Source organism: Stegostoma tigrinum, chromosome 49 (assembly GCF_030684315.1).
Source record: "Stegostoma tigrinum isolate sSteTig4 chromosome 49, sSteTig4.hap1, whole genome shotgun sequence".
In the NCBI taxonomy this organism is placed as follows: domain Eukaryota; kingdom Metazoa; phylum Chordata; class Chondrichthyes; order Orectolobiformes; family Stegostomatidae; genus Stegostoma; species Stegostoma tigrinum.
Genome location: NC_081402.1, coordinates 2,734,385 through 2,756,153, shown reverse-complemented (window position 1 = coordinate 2,756,153; position 21,769 = coordinate 2,734,385). Strand labels below are relative to the sequence as shown.

The 21,769-nt window shown below is 49.9% G+C and overlaps 1 protein-coding gene across 7 annotated transcripts in view; it reads left to right on the top strand.

Annotated features, from left to right (window-relative positions):
- Window positions 1-19,351, top strand: part of LOC125449944 (UDP-glucuronosyltransferase 2C1-like) — a 35,484-nt gene extending 16,133 nt beyond the window's left edge. The window contains exons 1-3 of one of the 7 annotated variants that reach the window (XM_048525858.2): window positions 1,768-1,795; window positions 4,529-4,574; window positions 17,239-19,351. In XM_048525858.2, the coding sequence (XP_048381815.1) occupies window positions 17,259-18,869 (1,611 nt within the window). In that variant the 5' untranslated portion in view covers window positions 1,768-1,795; window positions 4,529-4,574; window positions 17,239-17,258 and the 3' untranslated portion in view covers window positions 18,870-19,351. The other 6 variants (XM_048525860.2, XM_048525859.2, XM_048525857.2 and 3 more) reach the window with 6 other exon arrangements.
- Window positions 19,352-21,769: the final 2,418 nt, after the last annotated feature.

Genomic DNA, 21,769 nt, shown 5'->3' with positions numbered 1-21,769 from the left:
GCATCCTGCCTGGAATGTGTTGCAACAGCTGATAATCTCACCATCTTAAAACATTTCCAGTGCAGGGGCAGTACAGGGTTAGATACAGAGAAAAGCTGTCTCTACACTGGCCCCATCAAACACTCCCAGGACAGGAACAGCATGGAGTTAGATACAGAGTAAAGCTCTCTTGACACTGTCCCCCATCAAACACACCCACTATTTCATTTAAATACTCCCAGGGTAGAGCAGTGCAGGAAGGGAATACTACATGGTCGGAGATACCAAGTTGTGGAGCTGGATGAACACAGCAGGCCATTCAGCATCATAGGAGCAGGAAGGCTGACTTTTTGGGCCTAGACCCCTCATCAGAAGGGTCTAGGCCCAAAACATCAGCCTTCCTGCTCCTATGATGCTCCTTGGCCTGCTGTGTTCATCCAGCTCCACAACTTGTTATCTTGGAATTCTTCGGCATCTGCAGTTCCTGTTATCTTCATTACACGGTCTGAGGTTGGTTCAGAAGGAGTGCCACACTCTCAGGATGGCCATGCTGATGAAGGGTGAGTGCTGAGGGAGCACTGCTCCGTCGGAGGGCGAGTGTTGAGGGAGCACGACAAAATTGGAGAGAGTACCACAGTGTTGGAGGGTGAATGATGACGGAGTATCTTATAGATTTGACTCTCAATCCAAGGTCTGACTGGCAATCAGGTGTTCAACATCTCGCAAATTCTCCTGGAATGACAGCCAGGAGCCCAGTAGCCAGTTTAATATCCTACCCTCAAACATCAGCCCACTTCACCCAAGTGGACTACAGTCGTGGTGCAGAATACAAACTGGGTCCGATTTTGCAAAGGCCAAATAAAATTTCAGCTTTATTCCATTGCCAGCAGCCCTTGAGGCCCCTGACTGAGATTAGGAAAAGAGCCGATCTGTCTAAATTTTGTCAAGTTACATCAAAATTATGTTGCATGCTGGAGGAGGCTGACTGACCATCTATCATCATCAACCCAACATTCTGTTGCCTGCAATCTCCAAACTAGCCTTGTGCTACACCCCTAATGCCTTGCTCCCCTTTCCCTGCATCATTCTTTGCACGTCTTGACTCTCAGAGCTGCCTCCCTGAACCTTGCGGTAGACCAAGACAGAAGTGAGAAGCCATGAGTAGGTGGGGCAAAGGGTTAAGTATTCCCCTCAGAGTGAGGAAATGTGCCACCTAGAAGTCCAGCTGCCCTCACACCCAGGCGTTATCACCTAGCCGGCCTCCGTTTTGATAAATCATGCCTTGCTGATCATCACCGGTCTCACAAATCCAATTGTTCAGGTGATGACTGACACCTTGGCCCACGAAATCACACCTGAGTTAGTATCAATACCAGGGTGGGGTGGGGGCATTTCAACAGGTTTACACCACACAGCAGTCTCACTGCATGTACCTTCTTGTCGCTAGCCGTTGGCGTGGCTGTTCCCTCATCCCTGTCTTGTCTTGTACAAACTCAGCGCATATGCATTCCCCTGCCTCTGAAGAACCCCACCACCACTCTAAGACAGCTGACAACAAGGGATGAGGCAGGGGTTGGGGAACAGGGACCACGGGACCCCCTGGTTGACACCCACCCTATCCCGAGTGATAGCGAACAAAAACAAGGGCACGTCTCATTCCTGGTGACATCTCCAATTGTACCTGCCCCTTTGAGGCATCAGGGATCTGGCTGGTTGCCAGCGCTAGGAAATGAACCAATCCCTTATAACCTGAGAGTTGCTCAGAGCACTCTGAGTTTACACAGAGCTGTTGACAGATTCTGCCTTTCACCAGCAGGTAAGCCGTCCCATTCTGTAAAGTCCACCGCGTCTGACGGCACACTAACAGGGTTGGCAGGATGTTAAGGAGATTCAAGTGAATCCAGGGCCGTTGCCCCAGGTATGATCAGTCTGGGAGCGATGCTCAGGAGCCAGGCAGCATTTTGTTCTTTTTCAACGCTTTAAACGCTTCTTACTGTTCTCAACTTCAGCGGACGAGCTGAAACTATTGCCACCAAACTCCTGGCTGGCTACACATCTTTCGAAACCCACACTGCGCGGCTCAGTCTTAATGCTGCTACCCACTCTGTTTTCATTCAGACGGTGGCCAGATTAACCCCAATTCCCTGCTCGCTGCCTTGCCTTGTCCCACTGTGGCAAAAAACTTCCGCTTTCACATGTGCATGTCCCCATTCAAACCTTTGATTTTGTCTTTCTGCCTCACAGGCACACCGTGACTCAAAAGTTTTCTTCTGGCACACAAGCCATCTGTGTGCCCTAAATTGGCAGTAAGTGTTTGCTTGTTCTTTATATCAGTTTGATTGCCTTGTCTCTGCCACCCTCCTCCAGCCCCCGGCACCCCCTCTCTTTATCCGTCACCCTCTCCAGACCCTACACACCCTCCCTATCTCTGTCACCCTCTCCAGCCCCTACACATCCTCCCTATCTCTGTCACCTTCTCCAGCCCCTACACACCCTCCCTATCTCTGTCACCTTCTCCAGCCCCTACATCCCCTCCCTGTCTCCGTCACCCTCTCCAGCCCCTACACACCCTCCCTATCTCTGTCACCTTCTCCAGCCCCTACACACCCTCCCTATCTCTGTCACCCTCTCCAGCCCCTACACACCCTCCCTATCTCTGTCACCTTCTCCAGCCCCTACACACCCTCCCTCCCTCTGTCACCTTCTCCAGCCCCTACACCCCCTCCCTTTCTCCGTCACCCTCTCCAGCCCCTACACACCCTCCCTATCTCTGTCACCTTCTCCAGCCCCTACACCCCCTCCCTGTCTCTGTCACCCTCTCCAGCCCCTACACACCCTCCCTATCTCTGTCACCTTCTCCAGTCCCTACACCCCCTCCCTGTCTCCGTCACCCTCTCCAGCCCCTACACACCCTCCCTATCTCTGTCACCTTCTCCAGCCCCTACACACCCTCCCTACCTCTGTCACCTCCCCCAGCCCCCAGACCCCCTCCCTCATGCCCTAGCCCCTCCCTTTCTGTCCCCTTCCTCATTTCCTAAGACCCTCCCCATCTCTGTCACATTCTTCCAGTCCCTACACCCCTCCCAATATACATGTTCTCCTCTGGCCCCTACACCTTCCCTGTCTCTGTCACCTCCTCTTCTAGCTCCTGTGACCTTCCCCTTCCCTGTAACCTCATCCGGCACCAACACTCCTCTCTATGTCTGTAACCTCCTACAGCACATACACCCCTTCTTGTCACGTTTCTCCAGCGCCCAGACTCTTCTCTGTCCCTGTTACCCCATCCTGCAACTTTTACATCCCTCCCTATCTGTATATCCTTCTCTAGCCCTTACAACCCCTCCCTATCTCCGTCACCTCCTCAAGCCCTTACACCCCCTCCCTATTTCTGTTACCTCCTCGAGCCCTTACACCCCCTCCTTATCTGTCATTTCCTCCAGACCCCTACACCCCTCCCTATCTGTGTCACCTCCTGTGACTCTCCAAAGTCTCCTCAAGTTCCACATCTCGAACTCCCCAATTCCCATTGCTCCACCTTTGGTGTCCATAACTTCAATTGGCTGAGGGCCCTTGAGCTCTGGAATTTCCTCCACAGACCCTCTGCATCTCTCAGTTTCTCCGCAATTAACACTCTTTGAAAACTGCCTTTAGGAGTGTGACTCTCGTTGCTAGTCTCCAATATCTCCTGACAAGTCTCAGAATCAGATACGTATTATTGCAGTAGAGTTGCTTGATAGAGGACATTCTTTTTGCAACTCAGTGGTAGAAACCACATCAGATGAAAAAAATTCTCATACAACGAATGAGCATTCACTGAAAAGGAGGACTTGAATTTCTATAGCAGCCAGCACATCCTAAGAATGTACCAAACATTTTCTAATCACTTAAATGACCGAGTGAACTAGATGTTAATGCAAGTTCCAGCTGTGGAAATAATATCTCAAAATGTCAAACTCACTGTTAACAACTGGCTTCATGTACACTTTGACATGAGGTGGACCACCTTGCCAGGGAGTGTTCAATATTTCCAACCCCATGCTGTCCCTGGGAGTGTTTGATGGGGGCGTGGGGAGGGGGTGACAGTGTAGAGGGAGCTTTATTCTGTATTTAACCCTGTGCTGTCCCTGTTCTGGGAATGTTTGATGGAGGGGGGAGGTGCAGAAACAATGTAGAGAGCTTTATTCCGTATCTAACCCCATTCTGTCCCTGTCCTGGGAGTGTTTGATGGGGGCGTGGGGAGGATGTGACAGTGTAGACGGAACTTTACTCTGTATCTAACCCTGTGCTGTCCCTGTCCTGGGAGTGTTTGATGGGGGCGTGGGGAGGGGGTGACAGTGTAGAGGGAGCTTTATTCTGTATTGAACCCTGTACTGTCCCTGTCCTGGGATTAGTGGCATGTCTGACATCCCTTTCCTCTTGAAATGGATCTTATTCCCCTCGATGCTGTCTGCAATTGGCAATGATAACTAGTGCCTATCACTCAGCTGACAACTCCCGCAAGCTGTTACAAGCCGAGCCACCTTACGGAGTTGTGGTTTGTATTTTGCAGGATTTTGAGAATGATAAACAAAGTTTGGATTTAGCCTGTGCTGGAGGTGAGAAGCAGTGCGGAATAAACTCTGGAACACAGGCAGGAGAGAGGAAGAATGAGGGCAAGTGTGATCAGCACAAGGTGCAAGTTCTGGCTCTCTTCTAGCACCAATCACATCTCAGCTCCAGGGCTGGGGTGATACAATCCTACATGGTGCTGGAGGCCTCTGTTCTGTGACACAATGGATTGATGAGCGGTGGTGGGGGGGAGGGAAACAGAAAATGCCAGGCCCACCTGCCCAGCGCCTGTTGTGATACTTGGTTCGCCTTGAATTAAAATGAGACACCGGTGGAGCAAGGACTGACGTGTGCTGAAGGGGCTTCCCAGTTCAAGTTGTACACCACAAATTCCAGCAGGGACATTTGCTATTGCTGGAAATTCATGCAAATATCTGAGATCAACTTGATTGAATTTTTCCAAGGTCCCTCATGGTAGGCTCAACCAGAAGGCTGAGGAATGGAATCCATGGTGACTTTACCATGTGGATTCAGAGTTGACTTCCCCATAGGAGACAGAGGGTAGTAATGGAAGGGTGTTTTTCAGGCTGCAGGTCCGTGACTAGTGGTGTTGTGTGGGAATCCATACCGGGACCTCTGCTGTTTATGATATACATGACTGACTTGGATGAAAATGTAGATGGGTGGGTTAGTAAGTTTGCAGACGATACAAAGCTCAGTGAAGGTGTGGACAGTGGAAAAGGTTGTCAAAGGATACAGTGAGATATAGATCAGTTGCAGATATGGGCAGAGAAATGGCAGATGGAGTTTAATCAGATAAATGTGAGGTGCTGCACTTTGGGAGATCAAACATTAAGGAAAGGTTTCCAGTTAATGGCAGGACTCTGATCAGCACTGACGTACAGAAGGATCCTGGGGTTCAAGTCCATAGCTCCCTGAAAGTAGCCAGGCAAGTGGACAGAGTGGTAAAGAAGGCGTATGGCATGTTTGCCTTTATTGGTAAGTGAACTGAGTACAAGAGTCAGAATGTCATGGTGCAGCTTTATAAGACTTTGGTTAGGATATACTTAGAGTACTGTGTTCAGTTCTGGTCATCACATTACAGGAAGGATGTAGAGGCTTTAGAGAGGGGTGGGGTCTGCACAGATCAACAAGACAGAGTGTGAATATGGTGAGAGAGAGAGAGAGAGAGAGAGGAGGGAGAGAGAAAGTGACAGTATGTGATAGAGACAGAGTGAGAGAGAGAGACAGAGAAAGAAAGAGAAAGCATCAGTGAGAGTGACTGAGAGAAATAGAGAGACAGTGAAAGAGAGACAGAGATAGAGAGGTTTACCAGGATTAGAGGGTATGAGTTTAAAGGAGAGGTCAGATAAACTTGGGCTGTTTTCTCTGGAGCAGTATAGGCTGAGGGAAGATTTGATAGAAGTCTATAAAATTATGAAATGTACAGATAGGGTTGACGTTCAGAATCTTTTTCCTAAAGCTGAAATGTCTAATACTAGGGGACTTACATTCAAGGTGAGAAGGGAAAAGTTCAAAGGAGACATGAGGAGCAAGCTTTTTACACAGACAGGGATAGGAGTCTCGAATGCACTGCTGGTGGTGGAAGCAGATACGATAAAGACATTTTACAGACTTTTAGAAAAGCGTACGAATATGCAAGGAACAGAGGGATATGGACCAAAGGCAGGCAGATGGGATTATTTCCATTTGGTGCCATGCTCGGGAAAATGTCATGGGCTGAAGGGCCTGTTCCTGTATTATTCCATGTTATATCTCTGCCCACGTCAAAATAACAGCGCTGGACCTTGCAAGGGTCCATAAATGAGCGGCAGGAGTAACTCAACAGGGTTCATAGCAGGGACTTTTACTCAATATCTAACCCCATGCTGTGTATGATGGGGGACATTGTACAAGGAGTTTTACTCTGAATCTAACCCTGTGCTATCCCTGTCCTGGGAGTATTTGATGGGGACAGTGTAGAGAGAGCTTTACTCTGTACATAACCCCCTGCTGTCCCTGTCCTTGGGGAGGCCAGCCAAAGAAATCTCTGATCGGGCTGTGCATGCCTCCTCCCATGAGCACAGCCCGTGACTAATGTGCTCAACAAAGCAAGAGCTTCTTGTAGAGGCTGCTGTCAAATCACACTGTAATCACCCCTTTCCACTCCCCAAGGGGGCAGGGGGGGCCCCTGTGGTATCCAGCTCCTAATGCGTTCCGCACCTTGGGTGCCTTCACACACTGGATCACGGTCAGCCAGACCTAAACTTCTCGGTGACCAAGACCCAGTCAAGTGCCATAGGCTCTCTTCAGGGGGGTACAGTCTGCACAGATCAATAAGACAAAGTGTGAATATGGTGTGTGTGACAGAGAGAGATAGAGAGAGAGAGAGACAGACAGACAAACAGAGAGAGTGACAGGGACAGAGGCAGTGACAGTCCGTGATAGAGACAGAGAGAGAGAGAGAGAGAGAGAGACAGAGAGAGACAGAGACAGACAGACAAACAGAGAGAGTGACAGGGACAGAGGCAGTGACAGTCCGTGATAGAGACAGAGAGAGAGAGAGAGAGAGAGAGAGACAGAGAGAGAGAGAGAGAGAGAGAGAGACAGACAGACAGACAGACAAACAGAGAGAGTGACAGGGACAGAGGCAGTGACAGTCCGTGATAGAGACAGAGAGAGAGAGAGAGAGAGAGAGAGACAGAGAGAGAGAGAGAGAGAGAGAGAGAGACAGACAGACAGACAGACAAACAGAGAGAGTGACAGGGACAGAGGCAGTGACAGTCCGTGATAGAGACAGAGAGAGAGAGAGAGAGAGACAGAGAGAGAGAGAGAGAGAGACAGACAGACAGAGACAGAGACAATGACAGAGAAAGAGAGAAAGTGTCAGTGAGAGTGACTGAGAGAAAGAGAGAGACGATGAAATAGAGGCAGAGATAGAGAAAGCGGCAGCAAATGACAGAAAAAGAGAGTGATAGAGAGAGTGAAAGTGACACAGAGGCAGGGGGAGAGTGACAGGGAATAAATGACAGTGAGAGGGAGAGAGGGACAGAGGGAGAGGGGGGGAACAGAGATAGTGGAGAGAATCAGAGAGAGAGAGAGAAAGAGAGAGAGCGAGCGAGAGAGAGAGAATGACAGCATGGTGGCTCAGTGGTTAGCACTGCTCCCTCAGAGTACCAGGAATTCGGGTTCAGTTTCCTCCGGATGCTCTGGTTTCCTCCCACTGTCCAAAGATGTACAGGTTAGGTGGATTGGCTAAATTGTCCAGGGATGTGCAGGCTAGATATTGCAAAATGCAGGGTTACAGGGACAGGGTAGGTGTGGACTCAATGGCCTGCTCTGACACTGTAGGGATTCTATATCTAGAATGACAGTGGGAGAGAGTGCAAATGAGACAGAGGAAAAGCAGACTGAGAGAGAAGGAAAATATTCCATTCCCTTCTCAGCCCATGTCACCCCCTCCACAATTACTGAATCACAGACCGGGTGTCTCAACAGTCAGTCCCCAACATTACACAAGGAGTGAAACTAATTGGAATTGATTAATGATAACGCCATTCTGAAATGTGATATCCTCACACGGCTTGACATCACCTTTTCTCTCTGGTGCAGACAGATCACATTGAAATCGCCCAAAGAGTGTGGGATAGCAGGATATGTGGTCTGGAGACAACACACAGTGCCATTAAGGTGGAAGAGTTGCAGGGTTTTGATCTGGTGCCACTGAAAGAGCAGCCAATATCATTCCAAGTTGGGATTAGTGTTTCTGGTGGGTTTGGAGGGGGCTTGCAAGCTTCTAGCTGTAAAGTGTCTTTGACGTTACCTTCACAGGAGCATAAATCTGACTGTGGGCCACATCAAAAGACATTAGGGGCATGCAACAAAATGTTTGGTCCAAGGAGTCACTATTTAAGGAGCATCCTAGAGATGGGAGGGATTTGAGAGAAAGAAAGAGAGATAGAGGGTGAGAGGGAGAGGAAGAGAAGGATTTAGGGAGGGAATTCCACAGACCCCAGGCAGAGCAATGGGAATCAATGATGCTCCAAGGATGGAAAAGGGAACAGCACAAACATTTTGGGGGGTTAGAGCAGCCTATAGATAGAAAGGGAGAGCTGTAGAGTGGACAGGCAGGATTTGGGAGGGGTGTAGGGAGCTGGAGCGGGTGACAGAGATAGGGAGGGGGTGTAGGGAGCTGGAGCGGGTGACAGAGATAGGGATGGGATGGAGGGGGCTGGAGGAGGTGACAGAGATAGGGATGGGGTGTAGGGGGCTGGAGGAGGTGACAGAGATAGGGATGGGGTGTAGGGGGCTGGAAGAGGTGACAGAGATAAGGAAGGGGTGTAGGGGCTGGAGGAGGTGATAGAGATAGGGAAGGGGTGTAGGGGCTGGAGGAGGTGACAGAGATAAGGAAGGGGTGTAGGGGCTGGAGGAGGTGACAGAGATAGGGAGGGGGTGTAGGGGCTGGAGGAGGTGACAGAAATAAGGAAGGGGTGTAGGGGCTGGAGGAGGTGACAGAGATAGGGAGGGGGTGTAGGGAGCTGGAGGGGGTGACAGAGATAGGGAGGGGGTGTAGGGGCTGGAGGAGGTGACAGAGATAGGGAGGGGGTGTAGGGGCTGGAGGAGGTGACAGAGACAAGGAAGGGGTGTAGGGGCCGGAGGAGGTGTTAGAGATAAAAAGGGGTAAGGTGGTTTCTGCACTGTTGGATTGTATCTCCTAAATAACCTGTCAGATCTGCAAAGTCAGCAGTGATTCAAAGTAGATGGTCTGGGTCCACCACGGGTGCAATTGTAAGATAATAAAATGTGAGGCTGGATGAACACAGCAGGCCAAGCAGCATCTCAGGAGCACAAAAGCTGACGTTTCGGGCCTAGACCCTTTATCAGAGAGGGGGATGGGGAGAGGGAACTGGAATAAATAGGGAGAGAGGGGGAGGCGGACCGAAGATGGAGAGTAAAGAAGATAGGTGAAGAGAGTGTAGGTGGGGAGGTAGGGAGGGGATAGGTCAGTCCAGGGAAGACGGACAGGTCAAGGAGGTGGGATGAGGTTAGTAGGTAGATGGGGGTGCGGCTTGGGGTGGGAGGAAGGGATGGGTGAGAGGAAGAACCGGTTAGGGAGGCAGAGACAGGTTGGACTGGTTTTGGGATGCAGTGGGTGGGGGGGAAGAGCTGGGCTGGTTGTGTGGTGCAGTGGGGGGAGGGGACGAACTGGGCTGGTTTAGGGATGCAGTAGGGGAAGGGGAGATTTTGAAACTGGTGAAGTCCACATTGATACCATGTGGCTGCAGGGTTCCCAGGCGGAATATGAGTTGCTGTTCCTGCAACCTTCGGGTGGCATCATTGTGGCAGTGCAGGAGGCCCATGATGGACATGTCATCAAGAGAATGGGAGGGGGAGTGGAAATGGTTTGCGACTGGGAGGTGCAGTTGTTTGTTGCGAACTGAGCGGAGGTGTTCTGCAAAGCGGTCCCCAAGCCTCCGCTTGGTTTCCCCAATGTAGAGGAAGCCGCACCGGGTACAGTGGATGTAGTATACCACATTGGCAGATGTGCAGGTGAACCTCTGCTTAATGTGGAATGTCATCTTGGGGCCTGGGATGGGGGTGAGGGAGGAGGTGTGGGGACGGATGTAGCATTTCCTGCGGCTGCAGGGGAAGGTGCCGGGTGTGGTGGGGTTGGAGGGCAGTGTGGAGCGAACAAGGGAGTCACGGAGAGAGTGGTCTCTCCGGAAAGCTGACAGGGGAGGGGATGGAAAAATGTCTTGGGTGGTGGGGTCGGATTGTAAATGGCGGAAGTGTCGGAGGATAATGCGTTGTATCCGGAGGTTGGTAGGGTGTTGTGTGAGAACGAGGGGGATCCTCTTGGGGCGGTTGTGGCGGGGGCGGGGTGTGAGGGATGTGTTGCGGGAAATACGGGAGACGCGGTCAAGGGCGTCTCCCGTATTTCCCGCAAGAACCCGGCACCTTCCCCTGCAACCGCAGGAAATGCTACACCTGTCCCCACACCTCCTCCCTCACCCCCATCCCAGGCCCCAAGATGACATTCCATATTAAGCAGATGTTCACCTGCACATCTGCCAATGTGGTATACTGCATCCACTGCACCCGGTGTGGCTTCCTCTACATTGGGGAAACCAAGCGGAGGCTTGGGGACCGCTTTGCAGAGCACCTCCGCTCAGTTCGCAACAAACAACTGCACCTCCCAGTCGCAAACCATTTCCACTCCCCCTCCCATTCTTTAGACATGTCCATCATGGGCCTCCTGCAGTGCCACAATGATGCCACCCGAAGGTTGCAGGAACAGCAACTCATATTCCGCCTGGGAACCCTGCAGCCACATGGTATCAATGTGGACTTCACCAGTTTCAAAATCTCCCTTTCCCCCGCCGCATCCCTAAACCAGCCTAGTTCGTCCCCTCCCCCCACTGCACCACACAACCAGCCCAGCTCTTCCCCTCCACCCACTGCATCCCAAAACCAGTCCAACCTGTCTCTGCCTCCCTAACCTGTTCTTCCTTTCAGCCATCCCTTCCTCCCACCCCAAGCCGCACCCCCAGCTACCTACTAACCTCATCCCACCTCCTTGACCTGTCCGTCTTCCCTGGACTGACCTATCCCCTCCCTACCTCCCCACCTATACTCTCCTCCCCACCTATCTTCTTTTCTCTCCATCTTCGGTCCACCTCCCCCTCTCTCCCTATTTATTCCAGTTCCCTCACCCCATCCCCCTCTCTGATGAAGGGTCTAGGCCCGAAACGTCAGCTTTTGTGCTCCTGAGATGCTGCTTGGCCTGCTGTGTTCATCCAGCCTCACATTTTATTATCTTGGAATTCTCCAGCATCTGCAGTTCCCATTATCACGTGTGCAATTGTGTTGTGTGAAACTTGGCATACTGCAATATTAGAATTGTGACCACACCTCACAACAAATATGTTGTTATTCACTGAGATATTTCTCATTCTGTCCAGGCAGATGTGAATATACTTGGCTTTCAAAAGCATGCCACAAAATCAGATATTAAACATACCTCTATGCCCATACCTGCAGGAGCTGTACAGACATTACATCAATAGCATTCTCAATATCATTAGAGCCAATGCCTGCCTGTCCCTGTATTATTGCCAGCATCTTCAATAACTCTTTCAGCCTGTTACACAGAAACAGGAGGCCATTCAGCCCTGCCCTGGAGCCTGTTATACAGAAACAGGAAGAGGCTATTCAGCTGTGATGGTTGGTGTACAGTGCAGGCAATGAATATTCACACTGTTGCACTGGGTCTGAGCCTCAAAGTGTTTGTTATATTCCAAGGTACAGGTTAACTGCTTGCCTTATATAAGATAACAAAGTGTGGAGCTGGATGAACACAGCAGGCCGAGCAGCATCTTAGGAGCACAAAAGCTGACGTTTCGGGCCTAGACCCTTCATCAGATCTGTCTTATGGTGTACTGTTCTGTATCAGATATTCTTTAAAAGGTGAGATATATCCATTGTAGAGCAAATTACTACAGATTCTGGAATCTGTAATGAAAACATGAAATGCTGGAAATGACAGTGGGTCAGGCTGCATCGGTGGAGGGAGAGAAAGCTAATGTTTCAGTTTTGGATGACTTTTCATCAGATTTGGTCTCTGATGAAGGGTCTAGGCCCGAAACGTCAGCTTTTATGCTCCTGAGATGCTGCTGGGCCTGCTGTGTTCATCCAGCTCCACACTTTGTTATCTTGGATTCTCCAGCATCTGCAGTTCCCATTATAACTGCTTGCCTTAGCCTGGTTGTGAATTAGAAGAACTGAGTGAGGTCGGAAACTCTAACTGTTTCCACCACACCTTCCCAGTAAATGGGAGCTAGTTGACTGAGCTTGCAAGGTAACAGCGGTTACATCACTGGATGGAGAATAACCTAATATTTTGAGTCTAGATGATTTTTCCTGATCCCAACCTCCCTGTAGCCAGTCATTTTGACACAGCATCCTGTTTGCATGTCCACTTGTCTGTCCTCGGCATATTGCAATGCTCCGGTGAATCACAGCGCAAACTGGGGGAACAAATCTGATCTTGAGACAATACACTTTACAACCAAATCCGATGAAAAGTCATCCAAAACTGAAACATGAGCTTTCTCTCCCTCCACCGATGCAGCCTGACCCACTGTCATTTCCAGCAGTTCCTGTTTTCAGTACAGATTCCAGAATCTGTAGTAATTTGCTCTACAATGGATATATCTCACCCTTTAAAGAATATCTGACACAGAACAGTACACCATAAGACAGTCACAGTGGATGTGAAATGAGCTAACATCAATATCCTGCTCAGTAAGATCCAATTTTAAAAAACGGTGAGCTCATCTGTAGCAGTGTTATTGAACATAGGGGAAATGTTCATCAAATCAGCTCTGTAAAAAAACAGACACACACCCTCAGGGCAGGTACACCATGTCGTTAGATATAAAGCCTCTATATGTTGTTCCCATCAACACTCCCAAGACAAGATCAGTTGATACAGAGGAAAGCTCCCTCTTCTATTTTGAAACTGAATGTAAAGCCCCCCTTGACACTGCCCCCTTCAAACACTGCCAGGAGATGCACAGCACAAAACATGGTAATGCTCCCACTGAATTGTCCCCATCGAACACTCCCAGGAAAGAGACAACATTGGGCAGCGTAAAGCTTCCGCTACTCTTTTAAAATTGAAAGTAAAGCTTTCTCGACATTGCTGCACCCCCACGCCCCCACATCCAGCACTCCCAGGGGAGAGACAGCACGGGGTTAGATACAGAGTAAAGGTCCCCATTACACTGTCCCCTTCAAACACTCCCAGGACAGGGACACCACAGGGTTAGACACAGAGTATACTTACCTCTACCACTGTTAAACTGAAAGTAAAGTACTCTCTACTCTTACGGTAGGGTCCTGAGTAGATTAGATTAGATTCCCTACAGTGTGGAAACAGGCCCTTCGGCCCAACAAGTCCATATCGCCCCTTCGAGCATCCCACTCAGACCCATTCCCCTATAACCCACACACCCCTGAACACTATGGAAAATTTAGCATGGCCAATCCACCTAGCCTGTGCATCTTTGGACTGTGGGAGGAAACCGGAGCACCCGGAGGAAACCCATGCAGACACGGGGAGAACGTGCAAACTCCACACGGACAGTGCCCGAGGCTGGAATCGTACCTGGGTCACTGGTGCTGTGAGGCTGCAGTGCTAACTACGGAACCACCAAGCCGCGAGTAGTGTTGCGAGAACAGACAGACCTTGAGGTTCAGGTGCAAAGTTCTTTGAAATTTGCATCACAGGCAGATAGGGTGATTAAGATTGGCATGCTTGCCTTCATTGCTCAGGCCTTTCAGTATAGGAATTACAATGTCAGAACTTTGGTGAATCCTCTTCTGGAATACTGTGTGCAGTTATTTTCGCCCTGCGATAGGAAAGGTACTATTAAATTAGAGGGGGTTCAGAAAAAAATTACCAGGAGTGAAGGGCTTGAGTTAAAATAAAAGATAGGCTGGGTCTTTTTTCACGAGAATGTTGGAAACTGAGGAGTAACTTTATGGAGGTTTATAAAATCACAAGAGACATCGATAACGTGAACAGCAAGGGTTTTCTCCCCCTAGGATGGGGGAGCTCAAACCCAGGAGCATATTTTGAGATGAGAGGAAGATGTTTTAAAAAGGGCTTGAGGGGCAATGTTTTTTCGGCACACAGTAGTTGTTGTGAAGAGTGAACTGCCACAAGACGCACAGTTGCAATGTTTAAAAGATGTAAGATCTGCAGCAGCAAAAACTGGCATATGTTAGCAGTATTTGTAATTTTCTGATGAGGGGTCCGGGCCCGAGGCGTCGGCTTTTGTGCTCCTGGGATGCTGCTTGGCCTGCTGCGTTCATCCAGCCCCACACTTTGTTATCTTTGTAATTTACGTTGGGTTTCAGAAATTTTTGGAACTAATAGGGAAATTTAAGTCAACTAGTTGAGGACAGACCCTGAAATTGTGCTGACTTTGATCTTTGTTCTCGTTTACGATGATGTGGGACAGTAGAATAGTATCCTAGTTCTTTGAGAAGGTGACCAAACAGGTAGATGAGAGTAATCCGGTTGATGTGGTGTATATGAATTTCAGCAAGGCGTTCGATAAGGTTCCCCACAATAGGCTATTGTACAAAATGCGGAGGAATGGGATTGTGGGAGATATAGCAGTTTGGATCGGAAATTGGCTTGCTGAAAGAAGACAGAGGGTGGTCGTTGATGGGAAATGTTCATCCTGGAGCGCAGTTACTAGTGGCGTACCGCAAGGGTCGGTGTTGGGTCCACTGCTGTTTGTCATTTTTATAAATGACCTGGATGAGGGCGTAGAAGGATGGGTTAGTAAATTTGCAGACGACGCTAGGGTCGGTGGAGTTGTGGATAGTGATGAGGGATGCTGTAGGTTGCAGAGAGACATAGATAAGCTGCAGAGCTGGGCTGAGAGGTGGCAAATGGAGTTTAATGCAGACAAGTGTGAGGTGATGCACTTTGGTAGGAGTAACCAGAAGGCAAAGTACTGGACTAATAGTAATATTTTTTGTAGTGTAGATGAGTAGAGAGATCTCGGTGTCCATGTACACAGATCCTTGAAAGTTGCCACCTCGGTTGACAGGGCTGTTAAGAAGGCATACAGTGTTTTAGCTTTTATTAATAGAGGGATCGAGTTCCGGAACCAAGAGGTTATGGTGAAGCTGTACAAAACTCTGGTGCGGCCGCACTTGGAGTATTGTGTACAGTTCTGATCACCGCATTATAAGAAGGATGTGGAAGCTTTGGAAAGGGTGCAGAGGAGATTTACTAGGACGTTGCCTGGTATGGAGGGAAGGTCTTACGAGGAAAGGGTGAGGGACTTGAGGCTGTTTTCATTAGAGAGAAGAAGGTTGAGAGGTGACTTAATTGAGACATATAAAATAATCAGAGGGTTAGATAGGGTGGATAGGGAGAGCCTTTTTCCTAGGATAGTGATGGCGAGCAGGAGGGGGCATAGCTTTAAATTGAGGGGTGAAAGATATTGGACAGATGTCAGAGGTAGTTTCTTTACTCAGACAGTAGTATGGGAATGGAACGCTTTGCCTGCAATGGTGGTAGGTTTGCCAACTTTAGATACATTTAAGTCATCATTGGACAAGCATATGGACGTACATGGAATAGTGTAGGTTAGATGGGCTTGAGATCGGTATGACAGGTCAGCACAACATCGAGGGCCGAAGGGCCTGTACTGTGCTGTAATGTTCTATGTTTGGATAAGTACATGAATAAGAAATATTTGGAGCTATATGGGTCAAACTCAGGCAGGTGGGACTAGTTTAGTTTGGAAATATGTCAGTGTGAAACTGTTGGACTGAGGGGTCTGTTTCTGTCTGTATGACTCTGTGACTAATGCCTCCTCTACTAATTCTACCCTTTTAAACTGGAAACAAAACTTCCCCAACACTCTCCCCCATCAAACACTCCCAGGGACAGGGGCATCATGGGGTTAGATAGAGAGTAAAGCCTCCTCTGCACTGACCCATTCGAACACCCTCTACACTGACCCATTCAAACACTCCCAGGGACAGCGGCATCATGGGGTTAGATAGAGAGTAAAGCCTCCTCTACACTGACCCATTCGAACATCCTCTACACTGACCCATTCAAACACTCCCAGGGACAGCGGCATCATGGGGTTAGATAGAGAGTAAAGCCTCCTCTACACTGACCCATTCGAACACCCTCTACACTGACCCATTCAAACATTCCCAGGGACAGGGACATCATGGGGTTAGATAGAGAGTAAAGCCTCCTCTACACTGACCCATTCGATCATCCTCTACACTGACCCATTCAAACACTCCCAGGGACAGGGACATCATGGGGTTAGATAGAGAGTAAAGCCTCCTCTACACTGACCCATTCAAACACTCCCAGGGACAGCGGCATCATGGGGTTAGATAGAGAGTAAAGCCTCCTCTACACTGACCCATTCGAACACCCTCTACACTGACCCATTCAAACACTCCCAGGGACAGGGACAGGGACAGGACATCATGGGGTTAGATAGAGAGTAAAGCCTCCTCTACACTGACCCATTCAAACATCCTCTACACTGACCCATTCAAACACTCCCAGGGACAGGGACATCATGGGGTTAGATAGAGAGTAAAGCCTCCTCTACACTGACCCATTCGAACATCCTCTACACTGACCCATTCAAACACTCCCAGGGACAGCGGCATCATGGGGTTAGATAGAGAGTAAAGCCTCCTCTACACTGACCCATTCAAACATCCTCTACACTGACCCATTCAAACACTCCCAGGGACAGGGGCATCATGGGGTTAGATAGAGAGTAAAGCCTCCTCTACACTGACCCATTCAAACACTCCAACGGACAGGGACATCAAGGGGTTAGGTACAAAGTCATGCTCCATCTATACTGTCTCTATCCAACACTACCGGGACAGGGACAGCACAGGACTAGATACAGAGCAAAGCTCCCTCTACATCGCTCCCCCATCAAATACTCCCACGAGAGGGACAGTACAGGGTTGGATACAGTAAAGCTCTCTCTGCACTGGCCCAGGAGACACTTCCAGGCCAGAGACATCACACTGAGACCATCCTCAGGTAAGAACCCAATCCCACGTTTGTGCCTGAATCTGTCAGCCAGTTGCGCAGTTGTCTGTAATGATGCTTTTGTTTTAAATGGCCCACAGGAGTTTGGACATCACCGACAATGGCTCGTGGGAGTTTGGAGAGTTGGGGAAGCTGGCTGAAGATCGCCATGGTGATGTCAATGCTGTATCCCCTGGCCTGCTGCTCCAACATCCTGGTGGTACCAGTGGATGGCAGCCACTGGCTCAGCATGCGCCTGCTCCTGGAGGAGCTGCATGATCGTGGGCACAACATCAGCGTGCTGCACTCATCCTCCAGCTGGTACGTCTCTGAGGAGCCCTCCCTCTTCCACTGCTTCACTGTGTCCATGCGCAGCAAGCTGGGCATTGTGGAGGACCACCAGATGGTGTCACAGTTCTTGCTGGAATCGCTGGAGATCCTGCGGGGCGGGCGGACCTTGACCACCTTCATACGCAACACACAGATCATCCGCAAGATGTTGTGGGACACTCACCACCAACAGCGGGAGTTCATTCGGCTCCTGTTCGAGGATGGCCAGCTGATGGAAAAGCTGCGAGCTGCCAGTTTTGCCCTGGTGCTGACCGATCCCTTCTTCCCAGCCGGGGTAATGCTGGCCCATCACTTGCAGCTGCCTCTGGTCTATCAGACCCGCTGGTTGGCCAACGGTGATGGCCATTACCTCATAGCCCCATCGCCCACCTCCTACGTGCCCGTGGTGGGCTCATGCTACACCCACAACATGCCCTTTCTGCAGCGGCTGGCCAATGCCGTACACTACCTCACCACTATCAAGTTGGCTGGTGCCTTGATCTACCCTAGCTACAGGGAGCTGTGCCACCGGTTCCTGGGGCCAGGGACCGACATCGAGGCACTGATGCAGCGTGCCGACCTGTGGCTGATGAAGGTGGACTTTGTCTTCGAGTTCCCACGGCCTACCATGCCCCACGTGGTCTACGTGGGGGGGTTGCACTGCCGACCAGCACGTCCACTGCCACCAGACCTGGAGGAGTTTGCCCGCGGCTCCGGCGAGCATGGGGTCATCTTCATGTCCCTGGGCACCATTGTGACACAGCTCCCCGCTCAGCTGGCAGCCATCATTGCTGAGGCTTTGGCCCAGCTGCCCCAGAGAGTGATCTGGAAGTATCAGGGCGAGAGGCCAGCTAACTTGGGCAACAACACCCTTCTGGTGCACTGGGTACCGCAGAACGACATCCTTGGAGACCCCCGAACCCGGGTCTTTATCTCCCACGGTGGCACCAACGGCATCTACGAAGCCATCTATCACGGAGTGCCTGTGTTGGGCCTGCCGCTGATCTTCGACCAGTATGACAACTTGGTGCGGCTGGAGAGCCGGGGAGCTGCTCGCACTCTGGACGTAGCCCACCTGGATTCCCAGCAGCTGCTGGATGGCCTCACCGAGGTCCTGAACCAGCCCTCGTACCGGGAGGCCATGGCCCGGCTCTCGGCCCTGCACCGTGACCAGCCGCAGACCCCACTGCAACGTGCAGCGTTCTGGGTAGAGTTTGTCCTGCGGCACGGCGGAGCTGCCCATCTGCGCCCTGCCTCCTTTGGCATGCCCTGGTACACCTACCACAGCCTGGATGTGGCATTGTGCTCGGGCATTGTTGCAGCCTCCCTCACCATGCTCACCTTCCTAGCCCTCAGGAGGCTTTACCAAGCCTTGAGGAGAGTGAAGGAGAAACAGTCCTAACATGGGGCTTTGATCTGTCAGTTAGCAGGGTTTTGGGGGCACGGGAGGTGGGGGCAGGGGGGTTTAGATTCTTTATATCTGGTTGAACAGCTATGTTTCTCTTCACCTGCAAACACTCCTTTTTTCTGCAGGGTGGGCTGACTGTTTTACTGAAGTTGGCATCGCCAACACCCACCAATTCGGCAGCACTTCCATGGGGCTTTGAGCAGGTTGTCGTCAGGTGGTGGGTTCGGGAAGGGTCAACACATAGCTCAGTGCTAATGCACCCACCATTGTGAGTCCACAACTGCTCCCAGCGTAGGTACAGTGGTCAAAGGTGGGGGTGGGGGTGGGTTAGGGCAATGGCAGAGTGCTACCTTTACTTACTTGGGGGATGTAGGCATTCCTGGTTGTATTACTGCTAGACTATTAATCTAGAGACACAGGTTATGATCTGGAGACCCTCCTTGGCTACGGTGGAACAAGAATTCAATAAAAACATCTGGAACTAAGACTCTAGCCTTAGGAAACTTGTTAATTATGGGAAATTCCATCTGGTTCACACATGTGCTTAAGGGAAGGAAGTCTGCCATCCTTAGTTAGTCTGAGCCTACATAGGACTCCAGCGTGCAGCAATGTGATTGATTCTTAACTGCCCTTTAATTGGGGAAGGACTATAAAGTGCTAGATGAATAACAAAAATTCTCACAGCTGTTAACACTTTCCTGGGCATGCTTGATGGGGACAGTATAGACTTTATTTTAATGTTCAAATGAATAGATGGGTCTTTACACTGTATCTAACTCCATGCAATCCCTATCTGGGAATGTTTGTTGGGGATGATGGCGTAGAGGATGCCGTACCCTGTACCTATCCCTGTCCTGGGAGTGTTTGTTGGGGACAGTGTAAAGTGAGCTTTACTCTGTATCTAAACCCATGCTGTCCCTGCCCTGAGTGTTTGTCAATAGAGTGTGGAGCTGGAGGAACACAGCGGGTCAGACAGCAGAGGAGCAGGAAGTTCGACATTTCAGGTTGGGGCCCTGCATCAGGATTTTCTTTTAATGTAGCCACAGAAGAGGTGAGGGATGGTGCCAGTGTAACAGTAGAAGTGGGACTGTTCCACGTATACTATGAAAATGATAAGCATAGCTTGGACCCAAACAGGTGTCCATATCAATCCCTTTAACTTGTAGGATGTGGGAGCAGTTGAAGGATAGGTTGTTGAGGGTAAGGTGTTCGATTTAGGGACTGCCTAGGGGAGTTTTACTCTGGATCGAACTGCACTGTGTTTGAGACACTCATACTGTCCACATTAACTTCACTGTGAGGATTAGTCAGTGGTTTTCTGAATGGCAAATACACACCACCCTCTGGGCTAACGTTACCATTACCAATTAATATTAAAGTACTTTCCACTTCAATACTCATCCCCTAGAGCTCTGTGCTGAGAGAGCGGACAAGAGGGAAGGAGAGATGACAGAGAGGAGTAGAGAGGAGACAAGGAGACAGAGGAGAGTACAGAAGAAATGAGAGAGGAAGATGGGACAGGAGAAGAGAGATAAAGAGGAAAGGGGGGAGGAGATTGAGAGAACAGGGGAGGAGAGAGAATGAGAAGACAGGGTATAGTGGAGAGGGGAGAGAGACAGAGGCATACAGAGGAGAGGAAAGAGGGCACAAGGGACCAGAGGACGGAGGCAGAAAAGTGGAGAGAGACAGAAAGAAGGAAACAGGAATTAATTGAACGAGATGGAGGAGGATGAATAGAGACAGTGACAGGAGAGCTAGTGAGTCACAGTCTGAAGATAACAGGGCAGGACACTGAGGACTGAGATGAGATGAGTCTTTGCGCAGAGTACTGAGCCAATGGAACTCTCTGCCACAGACAGCACTTGAGGCCGAATGCTTTCAAGGAATTAGATAAGGTTGTTGGAGCTAAAGGGAGCAGACGAAATGGGGCAGGTTTAAGCTAGAATAGCAGGGGTGTGGAAACCTAAGCAGAATGAGAAGGTAAAGAGGGGAAAGAAAAGAAATTAATACAGTAAAATGCAAAAAAAACCCATGGACAAGGGTAATCAATGGCGAACCGATAATAGGTCAGCACAACATCGTGGGCCTAAGGGCCTATACTGTGCTACACTGTTCTACATTCAAAACAGAAATTGCTGGAGAACCTCAGCAGGTCTGGCAGCAACTGTGGAGAAAAATCAGAGTCAACACTTTGGGTCTAGTGACCCTTCCTCAGAACTGTCAATGGCAACAGGCAAATAAGGCCAAAGAAACACTACGATGACTGAAACTTGCAAAGAGACAAAGCCTAAATATATGAAGCATTTGAATAAGGGTAGACAAATTGTCGGCACATTCAAGATAAACTAATATAATTCCCCTGCCTTTATGGAGACATGGCTACAAGGAGATCAGAACTGGGAGCTTAACATTCAGGGATGCTTGAATTTTTGAAAGACAGGAAGGAAGGAAAGGTGATGTAGCATTATTATCAGAGGTCAGAGCCAAAAAAAGCAGGCACTGAGCGAGGGCCAGCACTGAGGGAGCACCGCACTGACAGAGGGTCAGCGCTGAGGGAGCACCGCACTGACAGAGGGTCAGCGCTGAGGAGAGGCAGAAGCGGGCCATTAGTGGGTTCACCTCCCCAGAATCCAGGTGGATTATCTTTTTCCTTGGCAACATCATTCACATCCAAAACACGCAATTCATCAGAGACACCCACACTTCCCTGAATTACAACAGGACATTCACTAGCAACATGATGTGGGAGCTCATGATGGACAGAGATTTAGCCTTCAATTCACTTTGAACCTGTCACCAAGTTGGGGCAGACGTGATTCAAGACAAATTCCCATTCAAGCTGTGCAATTCGTCCCCTGGATGTGAGTTTGCTCTCTGAACTGGAAGCTTTTAGG